General features: G+C 39.7%; 1 protein-coding gene across 1 annotated transcript in view; it reads left to right on the top strand.

Annotated features, from left to right (window-relative positions):
• Positions 1-15,934, top strand: part of IL17RA (interleukin 17 receptor A) — a 786,505-nt gene that overhangs the window by 642,314 nt on the left and 128,257 nt on the right. The window contains exon 11 of the mRNA XM_044087525.1: positions 6,004-6,027. Coding sequence (XP_043943460.1) covers positions 6,004-6,027 — 24 coding nt within the window. The remainder of the gene's footprint in view (positions 1-6,003; positions 6,028-15,934) is intronic.

The raw sequence follows: 15,934 nt of genomic DNA on the forward strand, positions 1-15,934 counted from the left end.
AGCACATGTTTCGCCAAAATTGATAGATATGGATCAGTATGGTTTTGTGGAGGGGAGGCAAATATTTGGCAACATTAACAGAAAGATGATGACCCAGAGGGGTGCAAAATGTAAGAAAATACTGTTGTTGGTTGGTCTTGATGGAGAGAAATTTTCTTTTTGAGTAGGGCATTGGAAGAATTTGCATTCCCTGATGCAGTAAAAATTAATTAGGAGGATATATAAAGGATACAGAGACAAGAATTAAAATAGTGGGAGGGTATCGCTCTGATAAATTGTTTCTGGGCAGAGGAATCAGGCAGGGGTGTTCTCTTTCTCCTTTATTATTTGCTTAAGATTTAGACACATTGTCAAAGAAAATAAGGGACTCAGAAATTCAAGGATGTAATTGGCATGGTAATCAAGAAAAGTTAGCTTCATTGGTAGATATTACTTTGTACCTAATAAATCCAGAAAAGGATATTCCAGTATTATGGAACATTTTGAGACAGTTTCAGGTCTTTTTAGGATACAAAATTAATGAAGATAAGGCTGTAAATTATGTACCCATAAGTAAATTGGTTCAGCAATACCAGTATTTATGAAGACATAATAGGATGAAGTACTTAGGAGTATGGATTAAAAGAGCTTATGTTATGACAGCTAAGAATATGTGGAAAGAGACTAAATAAAAGATAATACAAAAACTGAGAAAGTGGAAGCTCTTGTTTATGGCTGTGGATAGTGAGATACAAGCAATGAAAATGTTTTGAGTGTGTTCTTACCAACCAGAGGAGAAGTTGTAGACAATAATTAATAAAGAGTTGAAGGAATTTATCTGAGAGGGGGAAGAGGGCAAGGGTTAAGTGGGATAAGTTGATCCATTCAATAAAATAACATGATTTATGATTACCTAACATGAAGGGATATTTTAGAGTTAGACAATTAAGGCTGATATGGATAACACAAACAGAACATTATAATTCAAAGTGGAAAGGGATAATGATGAAGCTGGGGGGATTAAAAAAACGAGAGAGAGTAGGATTTTGGATGCAGATCTTTAAAAAGACTATCAACAGACGTACAGAATATTATATTTTTAAAGTAACAGAAAGCATTCTAAGACTTAAGCCAACATGAGATTGGAGAAAAGAGATTTTGCTAATAGGGATGACTGCAAGTAGGGGTACAGAGAATAGGCAACAGGGGGCTGGAATTTACTGGAGAAAACTGGTAAAGAACCAATATATTTGGAACAAATAACTAGAGAGGGAAAAGTAAGGGAATGGGAGGAGGTCAAGAAGACGTTTGGACTGCAGGTTAGAGACTGTTTTCCTTGTCAAGGATTGATATCATAGTATAAGCAGAGAGAAATGGATAGGGGAATCCTACATGAAAGACCTGCTCTAGTAGACTTTTTAAGTTGAATATAGAACAGAAGCTGCTATTTAAAAAGGGACATTTAGTTGGACATATAAAATATTGCACATTAAGTATAAGAATCAATCAGAGGAGTTTAGAAAAGATTGGGAAGAGAGATTAGATAAGCAATTTACAAGGAAACAATGGGAGGACATATCTATACTCCCAAGTATGCAACAAAGTCTAGAAAGTGTAGAAGTTTTGCTTGGAAGTGTTTGCATACGTTTATATGCCAAACAAACTCCATAGAATATTTCCTCAGGTAAATGGCATGTGTTATATATGACAATTTAATATTTAGAGAAGTATCATCCAGTTTGTAGAGAAATTAGAGGTAAATTAGTATAATACAATCAGGAATGTTGAAAAGGGAAAGAGCAAATTACAAAGAAATAAATGGAAATTGTGGGAACAGTACATGCAGAATAATGTTCAGCAAGAGGAGTGAAATTTAAGGAAAGGTGGGAATTTAGCAATTTGTATAATGTTGGACTGATGATAGTTATAAAAAAGAACATATCTGATATATAATGTTGTAACTTGAGACATGTTAATGTGGCTTGTTTTCTTTTATATTAATGTATGTTTGTGTATGCCTTAGGAGATAATTTACTAAAGGTGTTAAAAAAAGAAAGAAATTTCCGTATCATAAGAGCACACCCATTTTATTGAACACATAATGAGAACAATTAAAATTCATGGACAGATGTATTACATGACTGTAGCGGGCAGCATTGTGTACTGGCAGCAGCACAAACCAGCATTGTATTTGTGTGTGTGTGTGTGTGTGTGTGTGTGTGTGTGTGTGTGTGTGTGTGTGTGTAGACCTGTCAAAGGCATTTGACATGGTATCCCACTGCAAATTACTAACGACTTTCTCTGAGCTCAATATGGGTAACTCCTCTCTACTGTGGTTTAAAAAATTATCCTTCCCTCTGGCAACAAGCTCTTAAATGGCATAGCTCTCTCTCTCCCCTCTCCTCCCAGTGGGACAAGGTGTTCCGCAAGGATCTATTCTTGGTCCCTAACTATTTTCCATCTTTACCAGTAACCTCCCCTCAGCTACCCAACAGACTAATATAGTACAGTATGCTGATGACACCACCCTTATTTGCTCAACCCCCTCTCTACAGTTACTCCAAGACAGAACCCAGGAAGCCTTCACTGCTATAGAAAAATGGCTAAATCCCTCCCAACTCATACTAAACCCAGCTAAAACCCAACTCATAATCTTCCACCCATCCAAAGCTTTCACCCCTACCTCGCCATTTTCAATAACATCCTCCAACAATACCCTTATCACACCAGTAACCCAAGCCAAGCTACTAGGTGTAACTATTCACCAAAACCTTAAATTCGACAAACATATAGCTCTAACAATTGCCAAAAGTTCATAAAAAATAGGTTCACTCTACTGCTGCAAGAACTTCCTCACACAGGAATCCCAAATCATTATCTGTCATACCCATCTACTCTCCACCTTACTAGATATACGCTTCCCCAGTTCTAACTAACTTAAACAAATCTGACCTTCTGAAACTATCTACCTGCTACAATAACATCTCAAAATTTGCAACCAATGCTAAGTTTTGTTCTCATCACTGCCTCTCCCTAAGACAACTAGGATGGTTAGAACTCCCTAACCTACTAAAATACAATCAACTTCTCCTGTCCCATCAACTGCTGTACCAACCAAATAAAATATTTGCCCTTTCTGGTCAGCTCACCTTCCATAATACTGCGCATCAACTAAGATCTTCCAGTACCGCCCTACTGACTTGTTACCAATTGCTTACATAGCTCAGGCCAATCTGTTTATTCCTATGCAGTTGCTAAGGCCTGGAACTCTCTACCTCCTGACATTAGATGTCTAAGTAGTAAACATACTTTCAAATCCCTACTAAAAGATCTCCTTTTCAAAACTTGGATATGTTCCTGTACAGAGCCAGACTAATTTCACGTGTTCCTGACTTTTAACATCCCTAGATCACAGGTGTACTGTGTAAGTTTCACTTAGTGCATAGTACTGTGAACCAGGTGTTTAGGCCACCTTTATAGTTATGATTTCTAGTTTATGACCCTGTTTGTCTATGGAAACTTCATTTTGAGTTTATGTTCAAGTAATTCTATATTTGTTGTATAATATCTTGTTTAATTGTTTCTCAATATTCTAACCACTGTATGCTGCATCAGTTGTAAAACTCTGATTTTTACTCCTTTTATATGTTCTATGCTCTTTGTACAAAATAGCTATGTTTATATAATTTTTTTATGTTTTTTACTATGTATTTGGAGCTTTTCTACCTGGGCCTCCACTGAAAACGGTCATCTTTAGTCCAGTCGGACTAACTAGGTAAACAAATGGAAAATAAATAAATATATATATATATATATATATATATATATATATATATATATATTATAGAGAGAGAGAGAAATATAGTAAATCAATCTAACACGAGATTCACTTGCACTGTTTTCACAAAACTAAATGCACATGGTCAAGAGATACATTATTCGATGAAATAAACATTGATGTAATACTTATCTAAAATTAGGCCAAATGAATGGAACCTTATATGGATATCCTAATACTCAAACAGCCATATTTTCAAATTTAATTTTCGCGAAATGAAAATGAAAATTGTGAAAACAAACTACCTGAACGGCAAATTTTTCCCAGAGCAAGTAAACACTTGCCAAAATTTCTACAAAACACATACAAATATAATTAAAAACAACCTGGGGGGGCTATGCCCCACATATACCCCCTGAAGCCCCCCACACCCCCCCAACTATGTATAACTTCAGGATCACATTACAGTGTAGAAAAGGGCATGTTGGGCAAGTGTTACTTGCGCTGGGAAAAATTTGGTGTTCAGGTATTTCATTTTCACGATTTTCATCTCGGGGAAAATTAAATTCGATAATATGGCCATTTGAGTATTAGAAGGGGATCCATATAGATATAGGTATAGATATGTACAGGTTCGTAGGTGTATAGTAAGCTAATGACACTTTTATCTTTGTAGACATATATAGGTTCATAGATGTATACTAGGCTAATGATTAATGGGGCCATTATAAGCCAGGAGCTATCACCACAAGCCTGTACTAAGCTGCCGAGGTGGGAGTATATCTCTCTCCTGAACATCCTTTTGCTGTCACACATGCGAGCACACAAATGTCCATCAGGCCAGTGTCTCAGCACTGCAGATGGATGTGCAAGTTGCACTACTTTCCAGTCCTGAAGCCTGGGCTGGAAATCCCCCATTCCTGGATGCTTCCAAAACTCTTTGGTGAATTCTTTCTGCAGGTGCACAGTAGCAGTGGCATGCGGTCTCTATATTTGTTGACTAAACACTCCAGCTGCATGTATCATGACCACAGCCCCAAAGCCTCCTAAAAGGATTCCTGATAAGACCATGAAGTGTTTCTTAAATAGTAAATAAGTTTAATAAATTTTAATTAAAAAAAAACAATGTTTGGGAGGGAATTAAAGTGATCTAGCATAGGGGGCCCACTGTGATTGTTACTTTGTTGGGTTTCTCTTCACCACCAGTCATTGTTGGAATTTTTTGAAAGATCCCACATTCAAAGTAGTTTATTCTCCCATAATGATGAAGCTGTGGTATCAAATATTTGTTTCATATGATGCATGTCCTCTGAGCCTTCCAGTTTACCCCTTGCTGCTAGCAACCATCATCCTGCAAAATCAAGAAATAATACAGATGAGTTAATTTGTTATTAAACAAATAATACACATATATACATTGTAGTCTGCCTTACATAGAACTGCAATATCTGAGGCTGGTAAAAGAGAAATTGTCCAAGGAAGGATGGAGAGAGGATGTTACTTGACACAGCAAGAAGGGTCCAGTCATAGATAATATGATACTGCAGGAATGTATCTCTGACACTGTTTTGATGGGTTTTTGGTTGAACTAAAATCAGTCTGTTTCCACCAAGGTTAGACAAGCATAGCGCTCAGATACCAAAATATGTAGTTCTGATTTCCGAAATGTAGACTTGCTCCCAGAATCGCAGTCAAGACACCAGTGGTTCATGGACACGTTTCTAATGGTTACAATACAAATGCCTACAGTGGAGATATTATTGAAGCAGGTGCTGGAGGCAACCATATCTCTGCTGGGAATAAGCACTGAATGCAGCATTTGTTGTCAGATGGTTGGCTGACTAATGGCAAAAAATAGTACAGTTAACTCAGAAGATGTCCATTTGATAACCTGGCACTTTTCCTTTCTTGGCACAAAGGAGATGCATAGCTGGTTTGTCTTGTTAAATTTGTTTATCCATTTCTGGTTATGCTTGATCCTCTGATATTTTAAGAATGTATCCATTATTTACTGCAGGATATTGTAGGTTGCAGAAAATGAATAGACAGAATATAGCAGTTATCTTTAGTTGAACTTGTTTTTTATGCTGTTGCTAGCAGGACTAGTGCACAGAAGAGCTTTTTGTATGCTGCATCTTTTTTGTTTATTGCTTTGCTCGTTATGCTTTTATTATTATTATTACTATTATTATTATAATGCCACTTCTGTTCACTAAGGTTGTTCTTTTTTCCTTTTTTTTCTAAAGTCCCAAATGCTCCACGTCCTCCAGGTAAGTAACATGCTTCTATTAGCAATGAAAATATAACAATGACCATAGTATAGTTTAGGTAAATATGTTGTGAAGAGTCCTATTATACCTTACTGTATGGAACTAATCATAAAATCTATCACTCACCCATTCACTGACACACACACACACACACACACACACACACACACACACACACACACACACACTCATTCACTGACATACACACTCACTCACTCACATTGGTATCAAGTAACTGGTTACTCCAAGAAGGTGAATAATATCTCATTGCATTTTTATGTTGGCTTACATATAAAAGCTTATGTCCAGTTGCCCTGTGAATTTCCACTAGTTGTAACAACCCATTTGTATCAGTAGTACATATAAATGCATGTACTTTGTCAAGACAGATAAGAAGTGTTAAAACCATGAAGCTTAAATTTATATGACTCAGAATGCAGGATCGTTTGTCACAAGCATCCTAGTACCAGTATTTCCCTTAAAGATACAAATGCACTATAATGAAATGTAAGATAACTGCACGTGTGACAGTCCTTTACTTTGGAGAACTGTAAACTGTATACATCATGTGCATTGGTTCAGCAATTAACACTCTATGGGTTGTTGTTGTCTTTCGGCTTTTCCCAGTTAGGAGTCGCTACAGCGGAACTCCGGTCCGCTAATGATTGGCAGTAGATTTTTACAAAAGCCGAGGTGCTAGCTCGACGTTCAACCTTCAACAAAGCCACGCCCATTTACACATGACTTTCAAACACCCAACCAACTGCGGGGAGGACATGCAGACTCGACACAGAAGGCACTCCCCGCACTCTAGCCGAGAATTGAACAGGAGAACCTCTTGCTGTGAGGCAACAACACTACCGCTGCACCACCACGGCATGTTAGGTGCTATTCATAAATTGTGTACACAAGTTGCACAAGGCTGGTACACAATATAGTCCCACCGGAACCCCACCTTACATAGTTCATAAACATTCAGATACTCCATGGCATATCTGCATATCTTATTGCTTATCTGACAAGACTATAGGTTTGCAACAGGTATGCAAATCAAGGTCCGTACTATCATTCGTGATTCACAAACATGTAAATCACAAAGTAGAGCCTCTAGCTGAGACATTCATTCGTGATTCACAAACATGTAAATCACAAAGTAGAGCCTGTAGCTGAGACATACATTTGGGTTGGCCCAAAAGTAGAATAACAACACCAGAAACAGAAAGGAAGTCACTGATGGAACAGAACAAAACAAAGTTCATCCCTGCTGATCATCATCATCTGCATGGTCTCAGTCCATCGTTCAAATAACTAGAAATAAATGTATGGGTGCACTGAAGCCCCCAACAGACACTGTTCCCCTGCATAAACATAATGCAGTCAACCCAGATTGTTGATCACAGATACTGATGCGATTGTACATTCACCTGTGGGAGCTTATAGGTTGATGGATGTCTTCATTACCATAATATAGTAAAGTCACTGTGCTACTCATACATGACAATTGAGTCATTCTGCATTAAGACTCACCTAGTGCCATGGGTGCAGGGTACAGAAATAGACTGCTGCCATCCCCCTGTCCCATTGCACTTGTCACATGTACGTACAGTATACTGATGTTAGGGACAGCAGACTTGAATATGGTCAGGAATACTCCCAGAGGCAGTGCAGACAGCAACACTCAGCACCACACATTTGCAACTTGTAAGCATAAGTAAAGCCACAGTATGCTGACTGATCCAACAACTCCACTGATTGCTAAGGAGAGTCCATCTGTATGTAGCGTAATTCATATTTGTGAATTTTGTTATTGTCCAGTCTGAACACCATGTGTGCTCAGACAGTTTGTTACATTGTGCAAGAGATTTATGAATGTCTGTCATTTCTGTACATGTCTTATGTTATTGTTCCTGCAACAACTCAACAGTAGATTGTTTACTGTCAGGTACTGGCAAAGAAAATGAGGTGGATGGTTTGGGCTTGTATTTCAGCACATTAATAATTGTGCTATAGATGGGCTCCCAGATTGTAATTTTGTATTTATATATTCAAATGTCGATAAGTAACAGTTTGAAAGTTCAGAACTGACATCCTTAATGATGAGATTTTCTATTGTTTTGGAACATGCGTTACATTTGTCCAGCACTTGACTGTTAAAGTGGTGTGTTTGAATTCCCATTGATTCACAGAGTTTTAAAATATCTTGTCCACAAATTGAGGAATGTTATCTGATATCCCTTTATTTAGAATTTCATATCTAGCTAAAATAGATTTCAACATTGGAGCATTGTCTTGTCTTGTGTTAACTTCTAGCTGTATAACGTCTGGAAATTTGGGCTAGTGATGTATAGACAAGAGACAGTGTGCATCTTTGTAGTGAAACAAATCAAGCCCCACTTCGAATACAAAGTAAACATAGAACATCATGAAGTATCTTATCCCCTTTTGATACATATTTCTGCATTATATGCTCTGCTTTTTTCAGCTGTATTAAGCCAATAAAGAGCATCATTTGCTTATGCCTTCTTTTGTCTCATGGATTTTTACTTAACATGGCTTCTTACAGATGAGTTGGAATAACAACTCTTTTACCTTTGAATAATAAAACTTGAATACAAGAAACCTTATCTAAACAAGAGTAATAAGTACATATGATTACATGTAATGACTTAGCAGGTCTATATTATATGTTCGAAGTCTGAAAACTTTGAATCTCATGTGATCGACTCCATATGAGCGAAGTTTTCAAACATCCAACATAAAATATAAATAAACTAAATAGAAAAAACCTACCTGAACGCTCTATGCAGGGGGGCAAGCCCCCCTGCACCCCCCACACCCCCACTACTTAAATATACCAACTCCGAGATCGCACTACATTGAAGTGAAGGGAAATATTCCCTATGGCGATCTCCGTTGTAACGTTTGATGTTTGAAAACTTTACTCATGATGTCGATCATATGAGATTCGAAGTTTTCAAACTTCGAACTTACAATATAGACCCTGAGTTAGCATTATCTGGCTATTCTGACATATCACATCACATAGCAAATGTAATTTAGAGCCTTCCTTTGTGCATGTTTTGAGCTTTTCTGTCTTCTCAACTGGCACAGATAACTGAGAATCAATCGATAGAATTTCCATTTTTTTTTTCTCAAATAAATTTTCCTTACACTTAGTACAGATATGCTGTAGTTCGGGTACCATCTTCGTTTTTAATTTGCAAGGTTTGTGATGAATCCACAGATGGTACATTGGCAAAGGTAATCATTCTTTAAAATCATGCGGGTGCCTTATGTACAGATTTCTTGAATTTGCTCTGAAGTGGTTTATGCTTTGATTCTATTGTAATCATTTACCACAGATTGTCTTTTCGGCTTTTCCCGGTTAGGGGTCGCCACAGCAGAACTCCGGTCCGCTAATGATTGGCAGTAGATTTTCACGAATGCCGAGGTGCCAGCTTGACATTCAACCTTCAACGAAGGCACGCCCATTTACGCATGTCTTTCGAATGCCCACCCAACCACGAGGAGGACATGCAGACTCCACACAGAAGGCAATCTCCACACTCCAGCCGAGAATCGAACAGGAGAACCTCTTGCTGTGAGGCAACAACGCTACCGCTGCACCACCGCGGATTGCTTTTGCCACATATATACTTTTTAAATTTAGTGCAACCAAAAGTTATTGCCATCATCCTATTTTCTATGAGCACATATGGCTGGGCTGCATCAACTTGGGCATCGGTCAGAGCTCTTGATTTATAAACTTTTGGTCTACCTCCCCGCCTGGCTTATTTTACCAGGCTAAGGAGTGGTGATTCATCACTGTGACAAAGCAGAAAATCCCTGAGGCTTCAATAGCAGAATAAGTTTTTTTCTTACATTTAGCTCATTGAACTGCACCTCTTAACACTTATAGATGTGCTATACAGCTAATCTACTATATGCTGCACTGTTATAAAGCTTTTTTTTACTGTTTTATACTATTTTAACTGTATTTTCATTGCTAGATAGTGTTCTATTACTGTAATTGCATTTTTATTGAATTACTTACCTGTAAACTGCTTTGTGCATTTTTTGTGACGTTTTGTGAGGTTTCTGTGTTCAAGTCAGGTAGCATAGTCTGGATAGAGGCCCGCTGTTATCCAGGGCTGGTTGTGTTGCTTGTTGAGTTTCCTGTGTTTCTGGCAGCCAACTTCTGCTGGTAGTGTCTTGTCGTCTCTGTTAGTGAGAGTAACAGGGTTGCCTGACCTCTACCACGAGTAATTGGTTGAAAGAGCAGGGGATAGCAGGATTGGGTGGTAATTTGAGCTTCTAGATTCTTCCATTTTTTCTGGTATTTATACTCTGTGTTTGCAGGCTGTTGCTTTTTTTGCTCATTGTGCAGTACTGCTGCACTGTTTTAACCCATTGAGAGGTATCACAGTTGTATTTTTTTCCCTTAGCAGCACTCCTGTGTAGCTGGCGCCCTCCTTTGCAGCTACTATTATTTTATCCAGCCCTACTCACACATATAGATACACTATTCTGATAGTGCTCACTCTGCCATCCTTTGCCTCTCTTCCACAGATTCTGACAACCATGGACGGACAATTTCCAGTGGTTTCTTCTGCTAGTCTTGTTGATATGGGCATCCTGAGACAGTGTAGCAACTGCCTCATGTACACAGACAACCTTCTTCTTCTACCACCTGGGAACACAATATGTGAGAGATGCAATTACATTAAGAACCTAGAATCCTTGCTGTCTCAATCACAAGCCATTACATCTGGCACTGAGAAGGTTGTCTGCATAAACACCCCAAGCACCACACCTCTAACACCACCCACAACTGTACAATACATTCCTACACATGTGGAGGTTCTCAACAAAAACATATCTAGACAAGAGACCTCCAAGGCAAAAGCACACACACACACACACACATCCCAACCCACTGCACCAAGCACCACACATAGTACACATGCTTGTGTCTCACAGCGTCTAAGGCCCAGCCAGAAATCCAACATACTAGTCATAGTAAACAAACAGATGTGCCTTTCATTAGGCTAGACAAGGTGAAAGTCACGGTAAGTTGCTTGCCAGGTGCTAGAATCTGCCATATCACTCACGCACTCAAGTCTCTCAACAACAGGTACTGTGATGACTCTATCATAGTCCATGTTGGTGTGAATGACTTGAGACCTACCTCTCTGGACTATATGAAGAGAGACATTATTGAGTTTGCTGAATATGTGTCCCAGGCAGATATGACCCTAGCCTTAAGCAGCATTGTACCGTCACCCAGAATGATGCCTCAGTACAAACATAAAATGATTGACTTCAACAATTGGCTTAGTTCCTGGTGTCATTCCAAGGGGATCCAGTACCGGACAGCCTGGGAGGGCATGATTGACAGATTGCGATGCTTTGCCAGAGATGGCCTTCATGTGTCTCCCCTGGGTTTCGGGCTTCTGGAAAAGGCTCTTGCCTCCCCCATAGTGCCTTTTTTAGGCAAAATCATGAGGACACAATTATCAACGTGAAAAATTCTTCTAAACAAAATTTAAAGGTCATGCTGCTAAATGCAAGGAGTCTTAACATGAAACTGCACTCATTGTAAGCATTCCTCACCCTGGAAGATGCTGGCATTTGTGCAGTCACTGAAACCTGGTTCATAGCTGCAAAGAGCACCCCAACTTTACCAGGTTACTTGTCCTACCATACTTTCAGACCCCAAACAGAGGGCTATAAAGCCAAAAGAGGTGGAGTTTCATTATTTATCAAAGACCTACACACCTTCAGCCTCGTCAAACAGTATGATGCACAGGAGACACTCCAGGTGCATTTAACTGTTGACAAAACACCTATTCAAATCATAGCTAGCTACAGACCCCCAACCATGACTCAGGAGGCCCACACCACCTATCTGGACTTGAATCTGTCAAGATGCAACCCTCATCCCAGGTGACTTTAACTACCCAACTATAGAGTGAAAGACCTACTCCAGCTCAAACACAAATGCCCAGAGATTCCTCTCAGCTGGTCGACACCCCCACAAGAGGTGAAAATATCCTGGACCTGGTACTAACCAACATGAGAAGCCACTGTAACACCCCTACAGTGTTATCCTCCTTGGTAAGATCCGACCATAAAGCAATCACTTTCAAAGTCATCATCTCCCCTGAACCCCCAATCAGGGTCGAACAAAAAAACTTTTCCAAAGCTGACTACAACCTCTTGAGAGCAGGTATAAGCAGCTTCACAGCCACCATCCCTTCAGTTGAATCAAGCACTAATGTCCAGACCTACACCAAAAAACTATATGAGCACCTATATAGCTGCATGGACTTAGTAATACCTGACAGAACCAAATCATCTTCTTCAAGGAAGAGTAAACCTGTCTGGTGGATAGCAGCAATAAACAGGCTATATAATAAAAGGAAAAAATTGCTGTCCAGGACCAAGACGGAACAGATGCCAAGTTGGAAGCAATCTTTCCTTTGTCTGAACAAGCAAATAAGTTCACTGGTGAAGTCCTCTAAGGCTAACTTTGAATCCAAATTGGCCACATCCACTAAGGACAATCACAAGGCCGCCTTCGCATATGTCCGCAATATCCTTGATCACTCCCAAATCTGCTCTGAATTGGTGATCAAGAATACCACATACACAAATGCCATAGATATAGCCCAACCTGCTGGCAGACAGGTTCAGTGAAAACGTCACCCCCTATCCCCCCATCATTAAACTAGGACATCCCCAGCACCTGTCCCCTCCCCTCATCACCAGGGAGCAGGTTGTTCATGCCTTCTCAAAGGCAAAAATACAGCCTCCATGGGACCCAACAACATCCCTGGCGGTGTCCCACATGAACTCAGGCAAGAGCTCTCAGCACCACTAGGCACCCTATTCAACCAAAGCCTGTGCACCGGCTTCATCCCAGCAGAATGGAGGACAGCCACTGTAATCCCTCTGCAGAAAGGTGGAGTGTCGACCGACCCAGGGAATTATAGGACAGTCAGCCTAACTAGCCTGATCTGCAAGACCATGGAACTCGTTATCATGGACCTTATAAACAAGAACATTGGCAGCCTCCAAACATTTGATCCCACATAGTTTGATTTTGTCAAAGGGAGATCATGCCTGTTAAACTTGTTCGCCTTCTTTGAAACAGTCACCAAAGCCTTGGATGAGGGCAAGACAATGCAAACTGCCTAACTTGGCCTAGACAAAGCCTTTGACACTATTCCCCATTCAGGCATAATAGATAAACTCTCCCAGCTAGGCATAAATCCATGTGTTACCAGATGGGTAGCTAACTGGCTCGCTGATAGAACTCCCTCAGTCAAAATAGGGGAAGCCACCTCTAATAGTAGATCCGTAACAAGTGGCATACCCCAAGGATCAGTCTTGGTTCCTCTGCTGTTTGGGACATACTTTTCTGAAGTGCAAGCCAAAACCAGTGGTCTTTGGCTGACCAAGTTTGCAGATGACTGCAAGCTGGGCACTGTCGTAAATTCCCCTAGTGATGTGAACAACCTCCAAGAGGTCCTCAAATAAACTAATGACTGGTGCCAGAAGCATGGCCTCCAATTGAATGCCAAGAAATGCATCATTAACCCCTTTGGGGAAAATGGTGCCCCCACTAATTATCACATTAATAACAATGTACTAAGCAGACAATCAGTCGTGAGGGACTTGGGCACCCAGGTTGATAGCAACCTGACATTTGACCACCACATTCCCTTCATTGTACAGAATGTTTTCTACATGGCCCACCTCATAAGTAAGAGTATTTAATCCAGGGACAAGGTGGTCAGAACATCCCTGTACTCCTCCCTTATCAGACCCATTATCGAGTACAGTGCCCCCCTTTGGCATGTACCTTGCCGAGCACATGCAGCAGTTGGAGAGACCACAGAGGTTCCTGATCAGGATAATTCAGGGTCTCAAACACCTGTCATATACAGATAGGCTAAAAGTCCTGTTCCTCTACTCAGTCTCATACAGACTGCTCAGAGGTGACCTGTGTCTGGCATACAAGGCCGTCTCAGACTCAGCCTTGATGGAGTTGCTGTATATCTGTAAGTCAAACTCCTTTCGCGCAACCCACACGTAAGGTCTCAATCTGGTCTGTGACATTAATAGAACTTGTTGGTGGGATAGATTTGTGTCCCAACGACTCCCCCATCTGTGGACTAGACTTCCTCTCCGTGTCAGGCAGTGTACCTCACTAGCCTTCTTTAAGAGGAACCTGGACGACTGGATGGGAAACAGAAAATATACCTCTGGGATCCCAACTGTGTCCCTGCTGGATAGGGAAAACAGGTGCTGACTTTGTGGGAACATGGGTGAAATTGTTGGCTAGGTTTATAAGGGCCTCCGGGCCAATGGCCTAGTATCGTCCTATGAACCTATAATAACATTGCACCAAGACCTTGCTAGCTAGCATCTGCCTGCAGAGTAGTAGGTTGTAGCACATCATAGAATTTAAGTATATGTGCTGTAATGACAAGATGTTTTAAATATTTTAAAACTTTTCTGTTGCTGTGTTGACCGAAACATGCTGTGTCATACTCTGGTAGCTTCTTCAGTGCTAATGTAATATATGACAAGTTTAGAAAGATATTGCATTATACCTTCAAAATGCAGAAGTTATATATTATGAGGCTTTTGTATATTCACAATTGCTTTAACTTTGTCAGCAGCCAGTTTAAGTCCTTTTGAAGTCAATAAATGTCCCATATACTGGAGAGAAAGTATACAGATGTGATACTTTCTTTTTTTTTTCAGCTTCAAGATTTTTTTGCCTTTTTCTATTTAGCAAAAGGTAAACAAAGCAATGGATAGTGGTTATGCAGTACATGCAGTATATCCATACCTCAGACTGTCCAGATTTTTACAGAATGTCTAGATTTTTGCCTTATAGCACCCTTTCTGTTTTTTATACAATTTGTGGTTTTCTGGAAAATTATAGAAGACTGAAGTCACTAAATAATGACAAACATTTGAGTTTCAGTCTTCATATCCTTCAGAAAAATGTATGATAAAACAAAAGCTGTTAGTCTAGCAACTTTCTAAGTTTATAAGAGGGATATTTAAAATCCATCCCTATTTTCTGCCTTTGTCTTCCCGTTATTTTTTCTCTTTGTCCAGATTTCTTGCACTGAGAGCTTCAGAGATATGAGCATATCTGAAATTGGCCAAGGCCTTTGACACTATTCCCCATGCAGGTATTTCTGACAGACATGAAAATCTGAATATAAACCTTTAATGTGTACAGCGGATGGGTAACTTGCTGTCTGACAGAGCACAGGGTTAGAGTTTCAGGTGCTAGTTCTGAAAGCAAAAAACGTTACCTGCAGTGTACCACAGGGCTTGGTGTTGTGTCTTCTCCTATTTGGCATCTGTTTCTCAGACACTGAGGCTAACGCTCCTAGCCTATGGTTATCTTAGTTTGCAGATTACTGTAAATTGAGTGTTGCTATTTGATTTTCCACTGACTCAATTGCTCCACCATAGATCATGTTAACAATTGGTGCAAGGACAATGGTCTCAAATTTAGTATGAAAAAAAATCTATGTACTTATTTTTGTTAAAAAAATAAATATATGTGTATGTATATATATCATATAGCTGGCACATCTTCTAATTCAGATATTGTTGTGAGGGAGCTAGGCACCCTTGCTAACAATTTTTTATCATTTGAACTTCATGCCTCTGCAGTAGTTCTGAAAGTCTTCTGTCTGGTTCATGTAATTTACAAAGGCATCTCCACTAGATTCAAATAAGTATTAATTCCTTTTTAATCATCTCATTAGGAAGAGCATGACTTTTGTCTTTTTATCATTAAGCGTTGGGTCATGTTGTTGCAGCCAGAGTTCATTTGAGGAGACTGATTCCTGGGTTTTGGTAAGTTCATTAA

The sequence above is a fragment of the Protopterus annectens genome, chromosome 11.part0, assembly GCF_019279795.1.
Source record: "Protopterus annectens isolate FY-2018-M chromosome 11.part0, PAN1.0, whole genome shotgun sequence".
Classification (NCBI taxonomy): domain Eukaryota; kingdom Metazoa; phylum Chordata; order Ceratodontiformes; family Protopteridae; genus Protopterus; species Protopterus annectens.